The sequence below is a fragment of the Trachurus trachurus genome, assembly GCF_905171665.1.
Source record: "Trachurus trachurus genome assembly, chromosome: 11".
In the NCBI taxonomy this organism is placed as follows: Eukaryota; Metazoa; Chordata; class Actinopteri; order Carangiformes; family Carangidae; genus Trachurus; species Trachurus trachurus.
The window spans coordinates 13,499,220-13,526,428 of NC_139904.1; the positions used below are offsets into that span (position 1 = coordinate 13,499,220).

Genomic DNA, 27,209 nt, shown 5'->3' on the forward strand with positions numbered 1-27,209 from the left:
TCCGGTTCCACCGCGTTGTTTAACTTACTCCCAGTGCAACGTTACTCCCACACGGACACGGTCCGCGCGGCTCGGACGCGGTGTGTCGGACTGTCTGGACCTCTGGACCGGTGGTCTGGACTCGGTACCAGCAGCAGAGAGGCTTCACTGTCTCTTCTGTCAGCCTCTCCCCTCTCCTGTCAAGAGCTGAAGCTAAAGCTAACGCTAACGTTAGCTAAAACTTTTTTTTTCACACAATGCAAATGAATGAAGCACCACGCTGGCTGCGAGGAACGCAATGTAAACGGGAATATCGGTGGATTATTAAACTGTTGGAGCTGGATGACTGCTGCTGCTGCTGACTGTTTTGGACACCTGTTGTAAAGGTAAGACTTATTGTTTGAATACCGGTAGTCTTCTGCTGAGGGCTGGGTGTGTGGAGGATGAGATCAGAGATCTTCCCTTCTTATTGATGGGCGCTATTACAGTTAATACCATTGTCATCAGATCGCTGCTGCTGTGTGGGGGGGTGTGTGTGTGTGTGTGTGTGTGTGTGTGTGTGTGGGGGGGGTGATCCCTCGGTGTGTGAGCGGACTAGCGGAGGGTCCAGCCTCTCTCTCCCCGCGGTGACTGATGCTTATCACGGTGTGAACGTGGGCCGGTCGGGGGAGGACGGGCTGAGGCAGCTAAACTGAAAACTGTCGGAGTAAAGTCAGGTTGTTGTTGGTTGATCCGGTGAATGATCAACTTTCAGAGTTGATCAGAATTTTCCTCTGGACCACATCCAGACTGGATGTAAACATGCTGTAAGAAATGATCACACCAGATCAGCAGAGGAGTCTTGATAACAGCTCCGCTGCTGCTGCGGCTCCTTAGCGGCAGTTAATGAAAAAAAGAGGGTTTTTTTCTAGTTTTTAACACTGTAAAACTAGTTCACAGAAGGAGCAACACAGTAGAGGTCTCCTCTGTGTCTGTTCTAATCCAGTGCCTCCACAGTTTCATGTTTTACCGTCTCTGTCTGTAGCTATGTCCTTCACTTTCACTGTCTGTGGCTGTCAGCCAGCGGAGGCAACCAACACCGTGACGTCACGGACAGTCGAACGACAAGATGGCGGCGCACTAGCTAAAAAATGCAATTTTCAACTCGCATTTTCTCCTAAATGCTTGTGTTTCATGTGTTAGTTTGTCTAAGTTTAAGCACACTGGAAATCCATTTAATGAATTATGTTAAATTGGCTGGCTGCTTCACCTCCACTTTAAGCAACCACAAAGTACCAGAGTGCATTCTGTCGTTACAGCTTCCATCACCTGACCGTATTCTGTACATATTTATATTTTTCATATTTACATGTACATATTTAAAATAACTAACGAACTACATATTCACATTATGTAGCCTCATTCAAGTGTGATTTTAGTACATTTTGAGTAGACTTTTGTTGTTTTGACCAAGCAATCACGACCACACCTACTCGGCGCTCCTTGAAATGTAGTAAGCCCATCTTCCACATGTTGTGTCCCAAATCACTAGCTAACAGGTCTGACAAATCCAACTAATTGAGCATTTTCATTAGAACTCCTAATGCTGTGTTCACATGGAGTCCGGTAAACGGCAAATGCCGCTGGACAGAACGGTAAAAACAAACAAACTGTCGGACGGCACGGCACGACGGCAAGATGTGTCACCATGTTGCTATGGCAACGTCAACACACTCGTACTCACACGTCACGTTCGGTTGAGTTTACCGTCGCGGCAGACGGCAAAAGTTAAAATATTTGAACTCGGAACGGCATTGCCGTTTGCGTCGACAGTATTTTTTGCCGGCCTCCCCCAAGTTTTACCATCGTTCTCTCGTCCACTAACACGGAGTCCGGCATGCCGTCTGCCGTTTACCGGACTCCATGTGAACGCAGCATTAGTCTGGTATATGTGGAGTTCCCACTCAGCTACGTCAACCTGAATTGGGAATTCCAACTCGCAAACTCATCAGTTACTGTCGGGTGTGACTTCATTCCAGCTGTGCATTCTGGAATCTGAGGTAAATGGAACTTGGCACTGCGACTAGACACAGGTTGTCAATCAGAGTGTGAAACACAACAGGAGGTGCCCGAGGTTATGACAGAGCATGCAATGCTGTAATTTTCTACATTGTACTGCACATAGGCCACATCATGCCCTCAGCCTTATGTATCCAACCAGAAAACACATACTAGAATTACTATTACCATTGTCTGCATTACTGACAGATTTTTTAATCTCTTAGTCAATAGTTAAATTAGAATATAAATGACACTCTCATAGCAAACAGGCATAATGAGAAGATTATCTTTGCGGTAAGACTGGAGGCATGGGGAAACAAAAAGCCTGTTTACAAGTTGTGGGTTCCTGGAGCGTTGTATGTTTATAGTAAGTAGCCTACCAGTAGCCTACTTCTTGGCATGACCCCATTACTGATTGTTGATAGTCAGCGCCAGAGTCAGTCACTGGTAGGCTGACTTGTTTCCTCAACCTACCAACAACAGTAAACTCTAAATTACCCACTGTGAGCCGTGCAGTGGCGAATCCTAGTTGGGCAGACAGGTTCACCCACACAGGGCCCACATGCCCTTTGCCTTTTGGGGCCCAAATGGCCCAAAGTGGGCATGTTTTCTGGGTTCAGAGCCAAAAACACCTCAGACATTCTGAACATATCTGAAAACTAAATAACAAATCCGGAACAGGCCAGAAAAACACCACAACATGACCAACACCTGTGCGTGAGCTGGCACTGTTAGAATCCACGCTACATACAAGAAATGGACTGAAAAACACAGACAGACTTCCTCATACTGTTGTTTTCCCTAAAATCAGTGACAACAATCAGAAATACAGTGACACACAGGTAAGGCAGAGTGTAGCAGATCCATAGATAGCAGGCCCACTGTAACACTTGGTTTTGTTTATCTGATTCCCACTTGCAATACCTGTAACACTGGTCTCACTGTGGAGATACGCTGACATCACACTTTTACTTTACTAACCTTAATGACCTGTGTTGTTGGGTTTTATTTATGACTTATTTTGTCTCTACATTCTGTCCCCAACAAAGACAGATGTCTCATAATAAAGAGGAAATTGTGCATGCTCAATTAACACAGTGAATAAGAAATAACACACTGCTGTTTTCCTCCTTTCCTAAGACAGAAGGGTGTGCCATGTTAAAACTGTTCCATTTAATTAGCGCAACAAAGAGGATTTACAGGGCTTCACTGTAGCTGTCACTTCATAGCTGCGATAATTATGGCACACAGATTTAGACAAAGTCACTGTAAGAATAAGCAACCGCTTTACTGCCAGCCCTGCCAGCTGAGTTCTGATTCTGATGCACAAAGATCTTATTTATGTCAAGGAGAGCCTGATTGTACTTAGTCTCTGCAAAACAGGAATATACAACATGTTGAACTCACTTTTTCCCGAGGTCACCTGGTGGTGGTGTGGTATATTGATGTGTTGATGAAAAGAAGGGATCACCGCTAACAGTGGTTTTCTAACTTTGCCCAGACCCTGATCCTGATCTTGTGACCTATGACCTATGTTAGCACAACTGGTTTCTGTGCATTTAAAGCAAAATCAGTTTTTTGAAACAAATTACAATAATTTACTTTCTTGCATGGATGGATGCCATTCTTATGCCTCTCTGTCCATACAGAACGAAGCAGCAGACAGTTAGCTTGGCAATAAGCTTAAGGAGCTCCTCTTAGACTAGTTTTATCAAATCCTATAAAAAAATTAACCATTTATAGTAGGCTATATGAAATTTTGAACTGAAAAATATTACATCTGATCACATTGGCCTCAACCTCAACCTTTGACCTTTCATCACCAGTCAGTCAGTTTGTCCCTGAGTTCAAGTGATTGTAGCTAATTCTAAGATATCCCCTTTGAACAATAAAAAAGGAACACATATTGCCTATAGCCTACAGTAACATATTTTGCATGGGCTTATGTGCTGGCAGGTTGTGGTGACTTCTTGTACTCTTTTGAGCACCATGTGGTTGCCTGTCAGACAACCAACTGAGATTGCAGGACAATCACTGGGCCTGTTCAAGAAGTTGCTTAAAGGATAATTACCGTTTTTTACAATCTGGACTTTATTTCTAGCATAAAATGCAATCATTTACTCACCCATTGGTGTCATTACAAGTCGTTATTTCTTCAGTGACATATTCCTTTAAGTAAAACACAATGTGATGTTTTGCAAGTATTAGCTATTTACAGAGGGATTACACTTCTGTCTGAGGACAGAAGCAGCATCTGACCTGGATGATGTCATCTCCGAGCCCTACCCGAGCGCTGCCTGGCTCATTCTGATAATAATTATTCTGCTTCGGCATTCGGGTCCATTTTTAGCACAACTACAGTAGCCAGAGTTTAGTGAGTCCGGGTTGCGGAGAGGAAGCCTGTGGAAACTGAACTTCGTCCAGCTGGTCAGAAACACGTAGAAATTTATCCCGCTAAAGAGATATTGGAGAGATTTAAGTTAAACATAGATTATTCTTGTACTTTCTGTAATGTTGACAAAGAAACAATATTTAATCTGTTTAATCATTGTCATCATTCAAAGAAGTTTTGGAATGATATGCAGGACTTTGTAAATGGAAAAATTACTAATACTATGGCCTACAATTTACTGTGTTTGATGTAATGCTGTATTTTGTTTTCGGTGGGATGGAGAGCAACACTACATAATACAACTTCTAATTATTCTTGGAAAGTTTCATATTCACAAATCAAAATGGTCTGGATCGAAACCCTGCTTTCTTCGTTTCATTGTTGAACTCCAGCAGTATGGCACCCTACTTGAACTGATTAACAACAACAAAACTGAGACGACTCTCAACCTGTTAAAAACTATGCATTTAATTTGACTCTTGAAAGGACCGGCAATGATGTTAAATGCATTTCTGTCATGTGTTTGTTTAACCTCATGTTTACAAATAAAAATTGTGGAAAAAAAAAAGTGGGCGGCGTTCAGAGATGATATCATCCAGGTCAGAGGTGAGGTCAACCTACAGACCCCGGATGTTGATAACAGGTAGCCTCACCCCGGACTCAGAGGCCTCCGACGGAGGGGATTAGCACAAGCATGTCATAACAAAATATTGGTGAAATGAACAAGTTTCGCGGCAGATAACGTGTTATTTAGAGACTGCATTGCGGTACCCGATAGACTCTATGGATACGCGGCTCTCGGCTGGATCTAATTAACGACTCCATGGCACCAAAGTTATCAGGGTGAGTAGGCCTAAATGATCGTATTTTATGCTAGAAATAAGGTCCAGATTGTAAAAAACGATAATTATCATTTATTGGCTTCCTATAGGCCATCATAAAAACAGAACTGATCAAATAGGCTAGTTGTTTCGAGAAATTTTGTTTTGTTTTCGCTGTCGTCTATCTGCAAGGAAGAAACTGCTTGACAAATCTACGACACCGATGTGGATAAGTGAACTTTTGTATTCCCAGTGTTTCATTGTCGTATAATGTGTTTGCATAGGCTACTACAGCACTTTGTTGCACCCTGCATTACCCATGCAGATGTGTGTGGGCTTTATTATGTAGTTTTGCACCTGAGCAGGTTAATGGGGGTGGTTGGGTGGGTAGGGGGGAGGGGTGGGCTTCTTCTCCTCAACTGCCTTCCCAATTGTCGCCTCAGAAAGCGCCAAAGCCTACACTTCCCAGGATCCTTTGAGGCGCGGCAGCAGCTGTGCGCTCCGGCTTGCCCGCAGCAAAGTGGTGATAACACGCCAAACAAGGTACAATGAGAGACCGTTGAGTTTTTTCATTTCGCCTGCTCCCTTTTGCGAGTGATGCCCAAATCTGTGGAGTAGCACAATGGCTGTAGAAGGTAAGGCGCTCCACCCTGCGCTGTCCACGGTGTCATTTCCGTCTCTTTATTTGTTTCGCTTTAGCAGAATGATTAAAAAAAAAAAGACTAGTAGCGACGAGTTTCAGTTACCATGATGATGGAGCTGTGTGGTGCTGCCTGGCTCAGCCCAGACGCAGCCGGGTCAACTGAGGGAGCCTGTGGCTGGCTGATGTTGCAGCCTCTTCGCTCTCTCTCTGCATTACGTCCGCTGCCCTGGTCATCCCACCCCCCCTTGTTCTCCCCCCTGCACATTAGACATGATAACCCGCTGGTGTTCACTGTGCTGCTTCATGCTCACAAACCATAAAGACTCGTGTTAACGCGCAGCCTCTTTCTGTGACTGTGCGCGCGCCCCGGTCGTGAGCTCTGCGACTGGTGGAGACGATGCTGGTTAACAGGTCTGCGACCGCGGAGCGTCCACGTCTCTTTGCATAACCACCTCCGGTGTTGCCGGGTAGCTACTACTGTGTGTGTGTGTGTGTCCTCTGGAGGATACGGGAGCCGCGCAGCGCTGAGATTCAGATCGGGGATTAATCCGTTGAGAAAATTGTTATTATTGTTATTGTCTCCCTGGATTCTGGTTTGTGTTGTTGTGGTGCAACAGAGCGCCGTGTGTGCGCTCGTCCTGCTCCACAACACCAGTCTGGTTTGAGACTGCTCATCTGGCAGCAGGTGGTGTGACATGTGGACCGGGGAAGAAGAAGTCACCCGCTCCTCCCCGTGATTGGCACTGAACAGTTAGTTAAGGTGCTCCCACCGGAGATTAGTGGCGAGGAAAGTGACAAGAGACGAGCCGGTGACACCGGGATGCTCGGCCAATCTCCTCACCTTATCGGGGGCATCTTGTGGATCCAGAATCCAATGAGAGGTATGTTGAAGGGAGGTTGGGGGGGCTGCAAGTGGAGGGGGGTGAAGAGGAGGAGGAGGAGGAGGAGGAGGTGTCACATGCATGCAGTGGGACTGTAGCTGTCTCTGTCAAAGGCTCTTTCAGCCTGCCTTTTTTCTTCCCCTGTCCGTTTGCCCATGCAGGTGTGACTGGTATGAGACTGGCACTCCTACATTCCTGTACCCATAGATCAGGTTATTCATCCCTGACAGTCATTATACAGCTCATTTTATGCAAACACCAGCGTCCACATATGTTGTGCTGCAGCTTGACCTGAGCCGGTCTCCCCTGTTCCTCCTCTGAGATTTATATGTGTGTGTTTGGATGTTGAACTTGTACCAGTCAAATATTAACATTTTATGGCAGAGATTTATCAGAATGAGGATCTGCATGCAGACCATTACTGTTGTTCCGCAGAATACTTCTCATATTTTCCCACATTAAGGGCCAGGAATAGACACATGTGAATCCACCAGCGTTTGTTTTGTTTTTTTCCCCCATGACCTCTTGTGTTTTTCTAGGCTGTTCAGCTGACTTTTGAAATCAATGATCATAGAAATCTTTTTTGTTCTTTAATTCAAGTAAATATTTTACTCATGGAGCACCAGAAAGACTCACATGCCCACAAGAAATGTGTTGCAAGTTGCACCTTTTCTCGCTCTGATGTCGTATCACCTTGATGTCCTGACCTACAGGTGTAAAGAAATTGCCAAATGTTTCAAAGCTTGATATATGTCTTTAATGATTTACAGTGAGAGCAGCAGCAGCAGCAGCAGCAGCAGCTATAGCACTGCCGTCCCCTCCAGCATATCCCCTCGAACAGTCTCATTCATGCATCTCTTGAGATTCATCTTTCAAAGCGAAAGTTGCCTGCAGATGCACACTTTGTTCCAGAGCTGAATACTTTATCTGATATCTGGTTTTATTCCATCTCATCCTCCTTTTCCTCATCCCATCCAGGACGAATGCCTCTTCTTTTAAACAAAATAGTATAATAACTTTATCCCCTCTGTAACCACTAAAATCCAAACTTATGCCACTACTTATCATTGCCATCTAACTGCTTTACATAGGCTCATATTCAGAGCTTACAGAGTTATCACTGCTCTCAGCTGTTACTGTAGGATGCCAGAGATAGTGTAATGCACTTAGAGCACAACCTCTGAAAGCAGAGCATTTCTTTCTGTTCTTTTTTTGTTTTTGTATCTCACTGCCGCATAAATGCAAAACCGTCGGTACTATTTGAGCAGTTCTATAGGGCAGCTCTGTGCATTCAGTGGTGATTCACCGACTTGTGTCACCGCAAGAGATGAATTATGAGTCAGGTCTCTATTCACTGAAGCTGCAATAACTAATATGTTTGCCAGAATTAGTGTTAAAAAAACCTAAAACAAAAAAAGCTGCATCTCTAAATTCACAAGGTCAGATTTTGCATGAGCAGCAATAAAACACCCTATAGTGCAGTCAGTGTGGCTTTGATATAATACTTTGTCCTTGAAGACAGTGGTGACAGTTCTCAGCCAGTGAGAAAAGTAGAATTAACCCACTTGACTTGCGTATCTATTTTCTTTTATGCTTGTACATTGCTGCACTTCAGAGGGAAATATTATATTACTCACCGCTTTATACTGTCCTGTTCTTTGACAGCGATAGTTTCTGGATTGGATTTTTCATAAAAACCATTGCTTATACAGCATACTAACCCTGGTGCCTTAAGAAAATGCACTGTCTAGTCAGGGTGCGCTGTCACATTTCAGATTTATAAGATATATTATTCCTTTCCCATTCATCACTTCACAGCCTCACAGATTTATCTTGTGACCCTTTGTGTGGGACCCTGACACCCCAGCTCTACCTGAAGGTCCATCTCCACCTGCTAAAACCACACAAGACTTACACAATGATGCCTTAGCATTAACAGTCTAATACAATTCATTTTGATAATGCGTCGCTCACATGGACCATTTTTTTCTACAGATGAATCCATTTTACTTTTAATGCTTAAAATATACTTTGCTTTGAAAGCAAATCTTAGTCCTCATGGCGTATTACTGCTTTTATTGCTGTGGCTGTGGACAATCAAATAATCTTTGTGTCCAGTAAAGCACGCGAAACATTATTGAGAATCATCCTGTCTTTGTTGTATTTCTTTCCTCGTCCCACTAAGACGATCCTCACTGACTGGAGATAAAGCTCCAGCTGGACGGAGGACTCTGATCTCCATTTCTAAATTTGCCACAGTTGGCTAAAAAGCCCAGTGATCTAATTAGAACAGTTTTCGCTTATTTTCTCTGTGGTAAAAGCAAAAAGCTGTCCCCGCGGACGGACACGGCTCACTGCAGCATCACACTGCTTTTTAATATCAAAGAGATGTGACGTTGGAGAAAAATCGCAACTCTGCAGTGTCACTGTTTTCTGTTCCAGTGCTCCACCAACCCCTATAAGGGAGAATATAGGTCAGCACTTTAATAATTTACAACACATGAGAAGACAATAAGCTCTTTGAGAACCCAGCACTTTGAAGAGTGTTTTTCCCCCCAAAACCCCACAATACAAGCTCTATTTTGAAAGACATTTTTACTTAATAAGCTCTATGTGTTTGCCAAAGTCTGTCTCTGTGCAAATAATCCTCAATTTTGTAGTGCAGTACTCTGTCCTGGTGATACTTTAAAATAAGCTGGTAAGGACTCTGAAGTGAGGTTTGAAATGGTGTGAACATTCATAACAAGTCTGTTTCAAGGAGCATTTCCATAATCTGGGAGCATCTTTTTTTGTGTTTGTAAAACTGAATACACCTTCCAAGAGAGGAGGGATGATGTATTTGTGTGTAAGGGATTGTGTGGCTTTGCTTTACACAGCTTTTGTACCTGCTGAAGATGTAAGACAAGAGGAAAGAGACTTGAGGATAGTTGCACCATGATGTTGGACAGAGAGTCTCGGTTGCTTCATGAACAGTAGGTGTTCACAGTCCCCAGAGAACGACTAATCTCAGATAAAAAGACACATTCACCTCACTTTTGATCGTACTAATTATGCCCTGCATTCGTACATCATCACTGACAAAGATTTAGATCACTGTGCCGCGAGTCCTCAGCACGGCCGGAGACATCGTCGTCACAAGTCCCGTTGCCTCGTTAACAGCTGACATGGACAAAGCCACAGCTTAATGACTGGTGGTATATTTAGCCTTTACCATACTGACTGTGGAGCTGCATTAGGCTAGAGGAGAACTGGTTCTGAACGGCCTCTCTGGAAGGCTGAGTGAAAAATCCCAGAGATATTGTATTGTTTAAACTTCAGACAGTCTATGGTTGTTCATGTTTAATTGTTTATTAAGGATCCCCATTAGCTGGTACCTTAGTAGCCAGCTAGTCTTCCTGGTGAGAAGTGGTGTACAGAATAAAAAGAGAACTTGAGGGGGGAAGCTCAAATCTTTTATCGCCTGCAGACAGATTGTCGTGTCAGAAAGTTACAGACGTGGTTGGACACATACCTAATCCAATGTCAGAAATGTGCCCTGAGAGGTGTAAGCATAACACAACAACAGTTGTTGTACACCAGGGGTCATTTCTGTGCCACTGTAGGCAGGCTTTGATAAAGACTACATGGCCTGAGGGCGGCTGTGGGCAGCAATCGCTTCATGTAGACACAAACAAACATGTGATTAGAAGCATGGACTGAATGTAGATACACATGCACTCAGAAAAGAGCCAAAGACTGGGGCTGCTGTCCAGCCACAGCAGTGTTTACCCCTGTGGCTGAGGTTGTTCATTCACTCCTTCTTTCTTGCCTCTGTGCATCCGGCCTCCTTGATATGTCCTGCCCTGCTCGGCTTGCCTGTGCACCCATTCAGAAAACTCATTCCACATCCATCCGCGGGATCTAGCCCAGGAATAGCATTAGCAAAATAAACATGTGTACTCCAGTTGGTGGAATAGGATTACATCTTTGTCAAGTTAATCAGGAGTCGCTGTGGTGAAGGAGCATCCTCCCAACCTTACTCAGCAGGAATGGGATTTAGATGACAGAAGATGTTGCAAATGTCACAGGAGAGCAGTGTTGTGTAATCATCCCTTGGGTGGACCTACAGTCATCTTTGATGTACCACACTAAAGTGCTGCTGCCTGGAATTTAGAATGAGAGCTAAGCAGAAAATATAAATAGAAAATCTAAATAGAAGTAGCAGGCACAGGCTTGTCCTTTAGCCATATGAACGTTCACCTCTAAGACTTTTCCCCCCATTAAAAGACTTGCAGAGAGACTCTTGCAGGATTGATATACAGTCATCTGTAAGTACCTGGATGAATCTGCCTAACAAATGCCAAGGGTTTACTCATTACAATTCTATGGGCTCTCTCTCTGGACTGAGTACTCTCAGCTTGTGCAGCTTGCATCACTCTGTCTCGCTGTCAGCTTGAGAGAAAAGCATCCGAGGGAAGGTGATCCAGCTGGGCTCGCTGCTCTGGCGGATACACCTGACAGACACTTTGTTCTCATGCAACATTGGCTTGTTTTTTTTCTTCTTTTCACCCAGACTGTGTGGGAATGGACTCTCATAACCCAAAGCCACTTGCACATGCAACATACCCTCAAAATTGACACAACGGCAACAAATAAAAACCAACAAAAAAGGCACAATGATATACAGTTTATCTTATAATGTTTGTAAGCTTATTTCCCTATTGTATGTATTATTGTTTGCTATGGTGCTGTATCATTGAAGCAAACCTAGAACAATAGGTGTTTTCATTTGCACTAGCCATGGCAGTTAAAAGCACAATTGTTGATTAATAAAAGCTCCATTGTGTTCAACTAAATGCAGATATTTAGTTTTATTTATTTGTGCCTGTAGCTTCTTCATTTTAAAATGTATTGTTGTCCATGAAGTACTGTAGCTACTCAATTGACTGAAAAAAGGCAGCAGTCTTGATAAACTACTACTACTGTTTTTGTGCAAATATTGACAAAATCTGTTGCAGCTGAATGAGTTTTTGGTAGTTTTGATACTCATTTTGTGAATTTTGTGTGTCACTCAGTCTAGTCTTGAGTGGAGCATTTTCCCCTGTTTTTCTGGTATTTTCAAGACCATATCATTCATTGAGAAAATGATCTGGAAATTGATCGAGAACGGAATTGTGTACAAAATATCTAACATTTTAACATCATGGACTTGTCAGATGTTGTGTGTTGACTTGTTAAAATAGAAGATCTATCACTCTCTGAGCCACAGCAGACAAAGCAAGGAGCTAACTAGCTTAACTTACCACTTGGCCATATTATGTGGACAAACAAGCTAAAACATGTGGTGTTAGTTGGATTTTGTTACCTTTTGACTTGAGCCAAGTGAACTGTTTCCCTGTTTCTGATCATTATGCTCAGCTAAGCTAACTGGCTTTCGGTTTTAGCTTCTTATTTAACAAACGGATACGATGAATGAATCAATCAAATAAATAGGATCCCACCCGTTCTAATTTTTTGCCTTATTAAACAGAGAACAACAGTAATCCTAATAGTGCACCATATTATAATTGAAAACAGAATTATAATGTGGATGTTTCTAAACTGAGTGCAGCTCTAAAACACCACAGTCTTGTCAACTTGTTTTCCGATTCATGTCACACCTGCGCTAAGACTTCTTCCTCACTGTGTTGAAGTGTCACCTGTAGCCTCGGGATGCTTGTGCTCAATCGACTTGAATCCTGTGACACGCTGTCTGCCATCTTTGCACTTGACACACTGTGTCACATTGACAGCAGCGGAAGAGGGAATATAGGTGTAGATTTCCACATTCAGATGTGATGTTTATGCAGATGAGGGAAGACGTAATGGGTAGAAGACTGCAGCTTTGTGTTGCTTTGGCAAATTCACTGTGGCATCTGGCCTCAGTTTAGGAGTTGTTTTTTTTAATGCACTGCAACATTAACCTGGTTGACGTCGCCAGTTCTTGTCTGTGTGACCAAGCAGGGCAGAACAAAACCTTCTGTAAACAGCAGCTTTAGCGACCTTCATGAAGTATGAACATCAGACAAATTAAACCCAAGGGAAGAGATATATATTGCTGAATGTTCCAGTTATTCGTCGCTCTTTCTACCACAAAGCACTTCCACGCTTTTGTGCGCCTCTCTTCTCTCTATCAAATGTCAACCTTTGTGCCTTTTGTGAATACTCTGCAACATTTGGCACCCTGTTGTGTTGAGTACAGAAACTTGGCAGCATGTCAGCAATGGTCCCTGATGACCATGAAGTTCTCTAGGCTCCGTTCTGCTGACTGATTGAAGCTACAGATCTGAGACAGTTTGTGTTACAGTGGGCACAGATGGAGGGAGTCAATGTCAGGTGAAGACTGTCATTATCGTGGAGCAGTGCTGCAGAGGTGATTCTGTGACGTCTTTAAAGGTGCAATAGGAGTTGGGCTCTAATAGAAAATGTGTTTATATGCTGTATTACAGGGTGTTGAAGTGGAGACTATTCTAGTAGTCTCCACTCCACTCCGCTAGGCTAAGCCAGGATGGAATAATTGATATAAATCAGATACTAATAGGTGTCATCCTTCACTTAAAGCACTGTGGCCTGAAAGCAGCTGGATAGCAGTCTGGAATAACTTAAAGGAGAGGGCCGAAATCAGTCAAACTATTCACCGTCTTTCTTACAATGCAAGTCTTCTGTGGGGTGATGGGAAGAAAAGTAGACTAGAAAATTTCCTTGCAGAAATTTTGAGAATGCCCCAGAATGAGATCTCTGTCAATGTGGCAATCAAACCCATGACATTAAGATCAAGAGTCACATATTTCACAGACAGAGCTGATCAGACAGACACACGATCATCTCTCTCTGAACACTGACATTCAGGAGCTGTCAACCTGCGTGTGTGTGAGCATGTGTCGCAATGTGCCGCCAGGTGTAGGTGTGTGAGAAAGCCTCCCTGCCCTCTGACATGTTAGGTCAGAGAGAGAGGGATGCAGTAGGAAACAGTGACAACGCATCGCACACCAACGTCTCAGTCAGAGACAGAGTTGTGAATCTACAAGAGAACTTTTAAGTTGAAATGACGAATACAAAATCTGTTCTCCTGATATCGTCTGGTACCAAGAGTGGAACCGAAAATGTCAAGTGGTTTTTGCTGGAGGATGAAATTTGAAAATGAGGTCTGTCCCTGGGACGCATGAAGACTTTTTTGTCAGAGATGCAGAACATAATTTATTTCCAATAGAATAAAGAAATTAATGTACATATTGCACAGTGGGTATTTGACATAAATATCTTCATATATCCAGTGGATGTATATATTTCATGATAATATACTGTATCTCCTTACAGACATGAAGATACATGGATAGATAAAACTGATTAGGTGAGTGAGGACATACTGTACTGAAACATATCTCGTGACAGGCAGTCATCATGTCCTCCACTCTATCAGCTGACGTTATCATATGACGTGAGAGGGTATATACAGTATCTATACTGTCCTGTTTTTGTGTGTTGGTGTGTAGAGTATATGACTAATGACTAAGTCCTTTTCTGGAGCAGACCTGCTCCACCACCCTGATCAGGTTTGTTCCAGGAAAGGACTTTTACTTACTTATAGGTCACACACACACTACACACCAACACACAAAAACAAGACAGTATAGTCTCACCCATGTCATTCATTTGATCGTGTCAGATAATAGCGAATGATTAGCATGATGGTTGCGTTTCATGAGGCATGTTTCAGTGTTTAACTTATAATCATACACTGTAAGATGATAATCAGAAACATTTACCACGCACCCACACTTCATGGTGCGGCAGTGCATTCTGTACATGTCACCTTTTTCCCAGTGAGACTTTCCAGTGTAATATATATTTTAACCCGCTTGATTTTTACTGAAATTCATTTTAACTCTACCTGTCAAACCCCGGCTTACAACTTGAATATCTTTACTGTATCTTTACATTAAGTTACTCATGTGTGTGTGTCTGTGTGTATGTCAGGTCCTGTTTGACAGAGACTTCATATACATGTATGGGAGAAAGGGAACAGAAATAAAGCAGCGATATCAGAGGAGTCTCTAATTGATTAATTGGTCTCAGCTGTGGCTCTGGCCTGAAGTTCAGAGGTTGCCACGGTATTCTGAAGGATTACCACGACAGACGTCAGGAAGAGTCAGATAAAAAAGCAGGGGAAGAGGGTGATTTTCTGCCTTGGTGATGGCCCTCCTCACCTTTGTCCCTATATTGTGACAAAACACTAGCAAGAAGGAGACCGTGAGTGGCCAGAGACCTTCCTGAACATCTTGGTATGTTTTTGGTTTCTAATTTTGAAACCCTCGTGAGCTAGAAGAAAGAGGCACCTGTGCTATTCTTGTGAAATTTTGTATTGGAGTTAATGGGCGGCTGGATGGAACTGGCCTCACTCAGAGGCTCATCGTTCAAATTCTGTAAGTCTCTTGGCTTTTTTGAGCACATTGTGTGAAAGATGATAAGTTTGTCTACAAATGTGGCAAGGATTGTGTCTGTAGAGTGGAATTTGTGGCTAGGAGCAGTGTGTAAAGAGAAGAAAATTGGACGACTTCTATAGCTGATGATGTCACCCACTCCAGCCTGAACATTCTGTGCAATACACACCCATTATGATCTCAATGTCTCCAAAAATGATCATGATAATTTAACAGTAATTGATTAAAAAACAAATTATAAAATAATAAAACCTCTCAAAGCACCATTAATATACCATAAATGTATCCAGGCTAAAAATAAGCTGTGAAAAGTACTGGCACATTGCTGTTGTCTGTATGAAAACTACTACCTCATGTAGCCTAACTGTTGTTGCTATTTGGTTGCAGCAGGAAATGGATTCAATACGTATACAGCATACTGCCTTACTTACTAAAGATTACTCGGTGAAATCAGAAACTTTTCCCCTTTGTCTCTAATAGTTCCTGCCACGGTGGCCAAATAGAGGAAGTTTGAGTCTCTTATCAAATATTAATAGATGTGTTGGTCTAAATGAAGAGCATCTATTTTAGTCGTCCTTTTACTGTGTGCCTTTTGAAGCAGAGCACGTTAACAACTTTATGCCAGGGATACATGCTTCACAGCGAGATCCAAAGTGAGCAGCAGTTATATTTAGCTCGTATGTGTTTGTGCTGTAAAAGTGGGTCATTTCGCTCCGTCTTTTTCTTTCCAGCTCTGTCTCACTGACTCATTTTATCTGTCTTTCTTATTCTCACTTTCTATCGCTTTCTATAACTTTTTCCCCCCTCTCATCCCCTCTCCCTTCGTCCTCTCTTGCCCTTTTTTTTTAACCCTCCCTCATGCTCTCTGCAGCTGAGGAGCGTTCAGAGCGGAGCACATCTGCGCCTGCTTGACACAGGACCAACCAATCATAGCTGATTGAGCCCCGGGCTTGTAGAGGGCAGTCTGTGAAGTTTGAACACAGTTAACTTTTGATAGGATGTCAGGGTGAATTAAGAGCCCCACAGAGAGTCTAGCTGGCCGGCTAGTTCATTACATGACTTCACTTTGATACTTTGCCATGCAGTCAGCCCTCATTGTCTCAACAGCACAGCAGACATATGAACACAGGCCGCCTTAATGACTGAATATGAGGAAAAAATTAACTATGCAGTTATACCAAATGAAGACGGCTTTTAAGTGAACACTTCCTTACATGTTTCATGTTAATCATATGCTGGTCCTGATGTTTCACTGTTCTTTACTGGACCAGTAATTGCACTTGCATCCCAGAGTCTCTTATCCCAGTCAGCTCAGACTAGTAAGATTATTGTGTTGGCATTGTATGCATTAATGAATGTAGTAAAGCCTCTAAGCCTAAGAGGACCCTGACAAGAATTCCTCCAGATGTCAAGTCTTGTTAGTAATGGGTCACGACCAGGCTAAGCTTATGCAACAGGCTTGAATTTAACCATTGTTTCAGTAAGGCACTAAGCCTGCACATAGTGGAGTAAATGGTTAAATATAAGCACATTAAAATTGATGGAAAGTTAGCTAAAGCGCTAATAATCCGTTTGAACCCATCCTGCTAATGAGGCGCGCAGTGGCAACAGATTCATTCAGATTTACGCTCTTAAATCCAGAGACAACAACAGAGCTGACCCACTGAATGTTCTGTTTAGTAGGTGTCACCTGAGATCACCTGAGCGTCTTCAATCAGATTGCGGAGACGGCTCATGAATTTTAATCGTTGTGGGAGAAAACCATAAGCAGCGGGTCTATTAATGACTCATGGATCAGTCGGGGTAGCACAGTGATGCCCTACTTATTTCAGCGTTTGAAGCAGAAACACCTAAACCATGTGCAGTAGGAGGAGGAATACCTAGCTGGCTTACATAACCATGTGCTCTCGTTCCTCTGAAAACAGCAACATCCATTCTGTCTGACACCTACTGTAAAAAAAAAAAAAAAGTCTAACTGAGCTTCTATATATGATGTTGTAAAAATAATGACAGTTACATTTCACATAACCTTTCTCACAGAGCAGAACATAACATGACACGGTGAAATCTACCCTTTGTTTTTGCAGCTCCACTTAGACTCAAGTGCTTTTCTATCTCTAAGGCTTTTGCTGAGACGCCCTTAGCAACATGATTAACTCTTCATTGCTCCAATGGAGCTGCTCATTGGCCGGTAATAGAAGGCTGAAAATAAAGGGACCAACTTTAAAGCTGCAACGACATATCAAAATGGCATTTGTGACACAGACATTCCTGATATTACAAAATGAGATAAAATTATGCGAACAATACTTTTTTAAATGGCTATTTCAAGGAGGGGAAAGGGTAGAAAAGAAAGAAGACAGATTTCCCCTGTGTGGTCTCTGAAGACAAGCAGCCTAAATGGTGTAAAAGTGAAAACACCATTTCATTTTAATCATCAACTTTATGAGAGAAATATAATTAAACAAGATTTACCTGTATTATTAGCCTATAGTTTTATTGCTGGGAATCACAAACATAGATTTGATACACAGCATTAATGATGTGAGGTTTTTGCTGTTTAACATACAATTTGTAGTTTTTCTGCCACTAGGGGTCTCCACATCAAAATAACAACACAAGACAAAGGTTGGTGACATCATGGAGCAGCATGGAGTCGTTGACTGTTGTCATCACTGCAGTCAGCTTCACCCACTATGAACACTTTCATTGTGTCTCTGGAGGTTTTTACAGGAGCTGAATTTTTCAGTTTGATATGAATCGGTGTCTACCTGATGTTTGATCCAAGATCTAAAAAGTCTACTGCTTCCTGTCCTGAACAGCTCAACAAAATGCAACACAATTTTAGATATTTTGGTGCAGAAAAGATCCTTTTACTTTTTTTAATGATCATATCAAAGAGTGCGTTCTTTAGTAAATTCATTATTGGATTCAAAGACCCCTTTAAAGACCTTTTGTTGTGACAGGCTTTGAGAAAAAGTTAAAACAAGAAAGAGGAGATCGTCCATACATGCACATCTCCTATGTCTCTTGAATTTAATCTCACTGAGCAGCAAGCCCTTCCTACAGGCTCCTGTCCAAAACATCCTTGACTCCAGGCGATGTGCTCCTCTCGCTGTCTCTTTCTACCCTTCAAAGATATTCTAATTAGTACTTTAGTAAGCGTGTAACAAGGATCTGACTGTGTCTTCTGTCCCTCACTGATGGAGATACTCTTTCCAAGGTCCTCAGGGTAGACAGCTGAGCAGGCGCAGTCTCCTCACATATTCACACACTCTTCTCACATTTGTTCTAATTTGGAGAGCAGTGGATGGACTTAGTTGACAGTTTGATTTGTGACATTTTACTGCTTTCTTGGAGCAGACTGGGTGAGAATCAGCAATGCATGCAGTGTTAGTGAGGCTTTTTTTATTGCACTTACTTCATGCAGCTTTGTCTGTGTGTGTACATGCTGAGTTGTGTGTGCAGCATTGTGGATGCATACAGTACAGATCTGTGCATGTGTCTACGCTCGTGCTTGCACGACAGATGGAGGGAGCTGATCAGCTCTGTGAAAGATGCGTACCAATTCATATATTCATCCCTGCACTTCTTGGTTATTTTGGAGTTGCAGCCATGTGACAAGGGCTGATTTCTGATGCAGCTCCAAGCCACTGTTAACATAAAAAAGAGTAACAGCTGCGTGGATGACTGAAATGTCATTATGCAAAGATCCTGCTAGTTTAGGTGCCAGACCTCCTCTTCAAAATCCCCAAGAGCTTCTGTTGGCACTGTTTGGTTCGGGAATGAATGTGCCCACGTCCGTCTTGTCCTGTGTACATGACTCTTAGTGGATGGTGATTAGCCTCATCTTTTCTTTGCTGAATGTCCCGGAAGCAGGTAAAAGAGCTAAGGCCCGATGGCTGCACATGGTTCGCAGTCATCTGGCCTGCATGGCTCGCTCTGCCCTCTCTCTCTCTCTCTCTCTCTCACACACTTTTGTTTCTGGGTCATCCAGTCGATTCTACTCACAAACAATTCATTCTGCTCCACTTTGAGAATCAGCCAAAGAGAAGGAGATCACTATGAGCCTGAGCGCCCACACAGAGCAAACTTCACTTTTGATTATGGACCCACTGCTGGTTTCACTTTGAACCAGCTTGTGCTATGAAACAGGCTCTGGAGTCAGCACAGAATAACAGAGATTCTCCCATTGCCCCAGTTTGAAACATACATATTCCTTTAGCTGGTTTCTGCTCCAGGGGCAGTTTTTATTAGGCGACAAGGAGACATGTCAGCACTAATACTTTTATACACATAATTTCCAGCTGTCTATTAACTCTATTGGATGTTAGATCATAGACATGTTAGTCATAGACATAGATCCACTCTGTCATTCAGTCATGTGACTTGAAACATTATGTCAGACTGCAACAAAGCTACACCACCAATACAGTAGAGCATTAAATCTCTTATGCCCCTTTCTCACTGTCCAAAAAAAACAATTTAAACCCACTAACAATATGGCTTCTGGTGGCAGTGGGAAAGGGTCACCTACCTGTGACGACACGTGCCAAATGCAATCCACGTGACGCAGGTTTTAATCAGCTCACCTCCGATCGGCTTGCAGTGGGAACGTTACACCTGTGTCAACCCGCTAATTTACGTGATGATGTATAGCATTACATGCACTGGCACTGGCAAGACAGTGAGATAAGAGAGCTTCTCATGATCTGTGGGGAAGAGGAAGTTCAGCGCCAGGTCACAGGGACCGTGCAAGACACCACAGACGCTGTTTTCTGTTGCACTGGTGGAATGGCCATGCAGCTCACCAGCTGGAGATCATACCCGGGTTTTTTGGCCAGTGGGAAAGGAGCCAAATGCGATTGTGAGCGGGTTGGCCTGGGTTTGAAAAACCTGTGTCGACCTGCTAAGTTTAGTGGGAAAGCGGCATTAAAGTCCATCAATATTAGACTACTGATCTGATATTGTATTAATGTTATTATTTTCCTTGGCATTTCATATGATCAGTGTTGAATCAATTAACATCAATCAATCACAAAGCAATGTGGAATGTGTAGGGTGAGGGTGTAGGGTAGGATGATTAAAAAAAACAGCCTTACTTCCGGTTTGTCAGGATTATGATGAACATGAGTCATGACAGACACAGCAGATTCACTGTTATTATGGGTGTGTGGGTAATAGCTGAGGTGGTGGCAGTTGATAAGTGAGATACTGTACATGGTCTTATAATGAGAAGGTTGTTGTTTGGATCCACAAACCAGCAGAATAAATCTTGAATGGATCAAGTGCTCAGCTGCCAACTTCCACTGAGGTGCCTTTAATGAGAATATCATGGTCAAATGCTTTCAAAATTGCAGAAGCTGCATTTTCTAATTGGTCTTACAGTATATAACGAAGTAGTGTGTCTCAACATACAGTCATAATTGAAGCGTCATGGTGTTACACTGTCCAACAAAATCACATAGTCCAGATATTAGGCAACATGCTTCTTTGACATGCATCAGGAAAATTAGAATTGTTGTTTAAATTTAATCTGTTTTATCTTTTTAATCTTATAAAATGTTTGACTTACATCACAGAATCTGACAAAAATAATCAGCTTTATTTTTTTTGTTCAGTTCTGTGAGTGTTCAGTGGCCAACAGATCAAACAGGTTCCTTTTGAAAAAGAGAGCATTGAAAATGTCAGCAAAAAAACAAACAAATAAATAAAAATACAAAGGGCATCAGCTCCCTATTCAGCATTCTGCTGGTGAGAGCTCACAAAGTTAAGATTCAGAGATTGGTAACAGAGACGTTGAGGGTTTTTCTTTTCTTCAGCAGCACTCTGGTCCTCCACTCCCTGTGTGTGATGATAAAAGACAAATGTGATTAAGCTGAATATCCTGATTACCTGCTCCTCCACATGCAGACGTGCACAGTGTTTCCTGTCAGCTGGTATTTTTCAAATTCAATTGGTCGGTAATGGCCTTTTGTTTGGAAGCATGTAGACTAATTAAGAGAGACAGAGTTATGTAAAACTAATCCAATTCTCTATGAATCTTCATCTCAATAATAGGAATGCATTTGTCTGTGCAGGGAGGGACGGCGCTATTCTTTAACATTTCCACGTGTGCCCCATTCATTTTCTCCCCTCATTTCCTCCCTGTTCTCATTGAGAAAAAAAAGCAGCGTAGTGAAATGAAGTTGACATCCTCATCTATCTCTCTTCCCCCCACGATGCCTCCATGGCGCATGTCAGAGAGGAGGGAGGAATGAATGTAATGGTGCTATTTATAGTAACTGTTGCCGTTTAAAAAAGAAAAAAAAGAAAAATCTCCATCTCCAAGCCCCCCCGTCGACCCACCCCTTTTTTCCCCTGTAAAGGATAGAGAGCAATGCAACTGTCCTTCCTCTGTGTTGCCACCTCTTCCCTAACCCCGCTCGTCATCATGTCATCCCTCCATCCCTCTATCCCTCTATCCCTTTAGTCTGTTTTGTACCATTTTTGCACCGCTCTTAGCAAAGGATGTATAATTCATTTCTCCTCCAGAGTGGTTGCACACCAGTCATGAATTGAGTCAGGGTGGGGAGACGAAGGTGGGGGGCGAGGGGAATGAGCTGAGAGGAGGGGAGAGAGTGAGAGGGTGAGAGAGAGAGAGAGAGAGAGAGAGAGAGTGGTATAAAGAGGCAGTGAGAGGGAGCAATGCTTCGTGCTACGCATCTCAAGTTGGCTTTGTTTAAAACAAAGGCCGCTCATGTGTTTTCTCTGTGTGATTTGAATTGGGCACGTCAGGGATCAGAGCGGGCCAGGTCTGCAGCTCGGCCATGTCTGGGATAATTCTTCGCGATAGCAAAACTGTGGTCCATCCTTGTACAATTTAATCTTGTTAGACAGCCTTGATATGTTAAATACCTCCAGGGTTCCATCACTTCTGTACACCCTTTCCACCTCTCAATGAAAAGAGAACAAGTATGAAAAGTGATGTTCGGTGGTCACAGAAATATTCAGATATTTAATCAGGTAAGACACATAGCCACTCACCCAGAGTCTGGCTCTAGACGAGGTTTCTGCCTCTTAAAGTACGCTTTTTTAAAGTTATGTAAATAATAACACAAAGAAAATCTCATATATTTCAAAAGTGCCTTGAGATAGTATTGGTGCAGAAGCTTTACGTCCCCCATGGCTGGTCCTATACTTCAGCGTTAGATTTTCTCTACTAATGCATCTGTTCACAAGAAGCATTTCACTGTTATACCTGTCAAGGTGAAGCTAGTTTTTCAGTAACTACACCACATACACTATTTTTTATTATTGGAGAGCTGTATCTCTTTGATCTTTCAACAGAATTAAATTGAAACCTTCTGAGAAGATCAGAGGGGAAATCTTTCTTTGATGGAACTGCTCGCAACTCTGACCCAACAGGCTCGCCTGTTTCACCGCTTATTATTAAAATCTTGATCTAAAAAAAGTAACTGTCTGTCAAATACACACAGCTGAATACAAAAATGCAGTGCTTGCCTTTGAAAGTATAAAGTTCAAGTAGCCCAGAAGTGTACATATAGTATGGGACTCTCTGGCCTTTTGACAATTAGTTACAGTGAAATTAGAAGCTGATGAATCCCATCATCACCAGTTTGAACTCTTCAAACAAATACATAAATAAAGTAATCAAGGAAAACAAAGTGGGGCAAGCCCAAGAAATGCAAATGTCACTGACTGACTGAGTGATCAAGTTACACCATTGCTTAGCCATCCAAGTGTTGGAGGTACCCTTATTGTTTGCTGCTTATTTTTAGTGATTTCGTGCAAACAAGCAGAGCCGCCAACCTACAGTATAAGCTTTGTTTGTTAGCTACTTTCTTCAGAAGAGAATCCCCAGTATTGCCACAGAAGAGTGAGGTTGGGCTTCCTGCAAAACATGATTGAGCTTCTCTCTCTCTCTCTCTGTCTGTCACAAGTAAATATACAGCTAAAATTTCTGCACAGCCGTTGTCTTAAATTTATGTATTTAGTGATTTTTTTTGTCAGGAGACATCATGGTTGTAAAATCGGGATTTTCGCAGCAGAGCGGCAGCTTGGAAATGACTTGACAGGTGGTTGACATGTAGTCCTAATGGGCTTAATGTCTTAATGTATACGTCTGCACGGAGAGTCGGAGAGAGGCAGGCATATAAAAGGCTGAAAATGGCTGACTTAAGACAGAATGCAAATAGCCTATGACCAGGTTTTGACCTTGTCATGTTAAAACCGAGGCTGAAACCTTTGCAATGTAACATCTGCGAAGAGTGTGTGGTTTAAGGTCACAGAAGAGGATGTGTCTTCGTTCACTGAATCACATCGAGTTCCCACTGTTTTCCACGTGTACAGCATGTTGTTGTCATTGATGCTGGAGGACAGGACCTCCCTAAAGTAGCTGTCACACTCCTGACGCTGTTATATATCGGGTGATGGCACAGATGTTGTACCTGGTGTTGGTGGTGTTTCGATTTGTTCTGAACAGCGTCATAGTTGTTGTAATTGCTTGGTGACAGCGGCTTGAAATAAGCCTCTAATTGGCTGTTTTCCTGAGCTCGCCGCTTCACCAGTAAAAGACATTGACATCAGGGACGTTCAAACACATTCATGTGAGTCACTGCCAGTGCCTACATTACATGAGCATGTGTTTCTATCCTGCTCAGCTTCAATCACAGTGCTCTGTCACAGGCCACTAATGCTGTGTCTTCATCCGTACATGATGTGAGGATGTGCTTTTCTTTTAGATCCTATCTCTGTTTTTGTTCTAGTCTGACTGCACTTGAAAACACAACAGAGTGCAGCCTTTGAAAAACGCTGCTCTGACCTGGAATCAGCAGCTGCAGGAGAAACCAAAGCAGCCTTCAGGTGTGATGCCATTCCACATAAATGAGCCAGCGGTGTGTTTTTGAACAAATGGACAGATTGCATGATGACAAATGGCTCAATTTAGTGACACCTCACAGCTCACTGCGAGGCGAGCTGTCACCTCTGTGCCTGCATCACTTCCTGATGAGACTAAAATAGTGTCTTAGACCGACTCTTCTTGGAAAAACAAAACTAAAAATAATCGCTTCATGGAGGGGAATGGCTTTGTCGTGTGGAGTTAAAAAAACTGATGCCAGCTTTGCCTGCTTCCCTTGGTACAGTGTCATTTGGTTCAGTAAATTCTAAGCCTGTCATTTTGAATTCTTGAAAGGTTTTACATACAGACTCATACTTGTTAACATATTGATCTCTCATCAAGACCCAGGCAGTCTCGCCATTGCCAAAAAGGTGTTTTTTACAGGCTGATGATGTGTAACCTGGTGATGCAGTCCTGCAGGTTCTCCTCCTTTGAGTTCATGAAGGTCACGGAAAGCTCCGGCACAGTTAGAAAGGTGTTGAGTCTTTTGTGTTGTGAAAGTTTAAACTTGCTCAAACTAAATGCAAATTAAACACCAGTGAAATCTACAGTATGCAAACACACTGTATTTGATTTGACACACAGCGTGTCTCTCTTCCATACTGCATACTGAATCTGAGTTTTGAATTATTTATGAGTTGACAAAATACTCTCTTGATTTTTGTTTGAGTCCTTCAGGGACGTCATTGTCTCGCATGGGAGAAACATCTCACCCCAGTGGATGGTGATGAGACGGCTCCAGAAATATCTTGGATAGTCAAAAATAGGAGGAAGTAATGTCAAATGTCAGTTTCTCAGTAATATCTACACCAATTTTACACTGAGCCAGGGTGTGTTGTTTATATGACTACTGATCCTTAATATATTGAGCCACCAAACAACACCAGGAAATAATGAGTTCTCAGGAATGTTTTTCTTTATTACACATTGTGCTGGTATGTAGTGGTGAATCCAGACACAGCTTTCTTCATGGCACCTCACCCAGAATGTGTCATGATTTGCTGCCACCTGGTGGACACTTTTTAGTAGAGCAGTGAGTGTGAAGAACTGGTGATTGAACATGCATTGCTCAAATATAGAAATTTCATCAGTGGTACATGCAACACGAAATTACAAAGCATGTTAAATAAGAAATGATTTACAAGGGGAACATTAATCAGATGATATAGAGCTATTCTGGAGGCCACATCTGCTAAAAAGCTTTATTTTTTTTTGAAGCATTTGCACATATAAATAAACATAAATGCATCCTGAGTGGTTAGAATTTGATGTAAATTTGTAATTGATACTTACTAAATACTAATTTATTACTCCTCGCCGCCTTCTTTCCAACACAGCTGTTCACTGCAACCTGAGCCAGAATGGCATCGACCACCAGATGTGCCCGGAGGACGTGACATCACAGCTGGAGGAAGAGGAGGAGTCTGTGGACGCGGGGGCTGTGCTGCTGGACGACGACAGCCCCACCTACCAGGATGTCAGCCCCCCCATGTACCAGCGCCGCTCCCCACCGCACCGCTCGGTCTCCGAGTCTGAGCTGACACGGGTAAGAGCTGGTCCACAAGCCTCCTGCACAGTAGATGTGTTGGCATTTAGATCAACCTCATGCTTGCACAGTTCACACTGATCACATATGAGTCACATTTTTTATCGATTATATTAGCATCCTCTATATATTTCAGATTAGATTCAAAAAATTATAATCCTGGTGGAAAATGGATCCCATGAAACATATCCAACTCAGTCTCCCTCTGCCATAGTGTCTGTTGTGATACTTTGGGACACTAAATGAAGAACTGAATCTAATAACACTGAATGCTGTGAGTTGTACAGGAAGGTTAAATAGTTAAACAGACACTAGTTAACTAGATGTCATTTTTAAACTGTGTAGCAGGTTACCCAAAACTAGCTTATGACTTATATTAGTATCTGTCTAATTTGAGCAATATAAACCACAAGTCTCAAGACAAACAGTGAACAACCTTTTGGAATAACCTGTTTTTAGTATCTGCGGTCTGGATTTTCAATCTTTTTGGGGGGCCACAAGGGGGCAGCAGAACAGGCTGTAATCAATAATGAAAATATACTTATGGTGAACAGTTAGTGTCCTGTTTCTGACCAACTGACAACTTTAAGTTCCTATCAGCTCTACGTTTTGTCCACAGAGAATCTGCCTGTTTCAGACCTTAAATGCTGCTTTATGTTTGTACTCTGTCTGTCATCTGTTGCTGGTTAGTTTCACTCTGGACAAGTTGCAAACATTCAAACTCATACAGTCACACCCATGAGCAGTTCAGAGTGGCTGCTCAACCTGATATGCTTGTCCGCAGAAGGAGAACATGCCAACTCCACAGGTCTGCAGTTCAAACCCAGAGCCTTCTTGCGTCTTACTTAGGGTGACCATATTTTGATTACCAAAAAAAGAAAACACTCGCCTCTACCTTGAGAAACTTAAATGACACTTAAATGACACTTGAAGTTTACACAAAGATGCCTCCTATATACATACAGAATAAGTATGCTTCTTCTGTACAAATAGAAAATTCAGCTGTAGGCTACAACAAAATATCTGTCTAGAATTAGAATTCCCAGTGTTTATCAACGGTAGAAAAATAAAAAATAAAATAAAATGAAATAAGCCCTCTGGAATGAAGTAATGATAGAAACACTATTGTATTGGAAAAGCAACCTATAAGAAAAGTCTGTCCGATCTTGAACCTGTTAAAACTCAGACTTTGTGCGCGATCTATACCAAGTGAGCATCAACAGGGCCCGGACAGGACGTGAAAAGTGGACACCCTAGTCTTACTGCCACATGTTCATATGTTAGCATGCTAACTAGGTTGGCTGTTAAACCTTAACAGGAAAGTAAGAAAAGCATTTGTCATTGCTAGAATGGTAGCATGTTGAACTTAACGTTTGGCTATGAACTCTTTGTCGTGTTTAAAAGTTGTAAAATGCTTTGGTGGTTTCATCACATTCATAACTACCTTAATGAGCACTCATTTGATTGTGTTTATGGTCAAATTATGATATGTCTACAAAAACATCCTTGCACTGCTTTTCTCTTTCAAAACAAATCAACCACCCAC

At 42.4% G+C, this 27,209-nt stretch overlaps 1 protein-coding gene across 1 annotated transcript in view; it reads left to right on the top strand.

The window, feature by feature from the left end:
• Positions 1–5,759: 5,759 nt before the first annotated feature.
• samd12 (sterile alpha motif domain containing 12) overlaps positions 5,760–27,209 on the top strand; it is a gene marked incomplete at its 3' end in the record, with an annotated part of 99,405 nt that continues 77,955 nt past the window's right edge. Inside the window, exons 1-2 of the mRNA XM_083981727.1 lie at positions 5,760–5,867; positions 25,455–25,663. Coding sequence (XP_083837853.1) covers positions 5,855–5,867; positions 25,455–25,663 — 222 coding nt within the window. The 5' untranslated portion in view covers positions 5,760–5,854. The remainder of the gene's footprint in view (positions 5,868–25,454; positions 25,664–27,209) is intronic.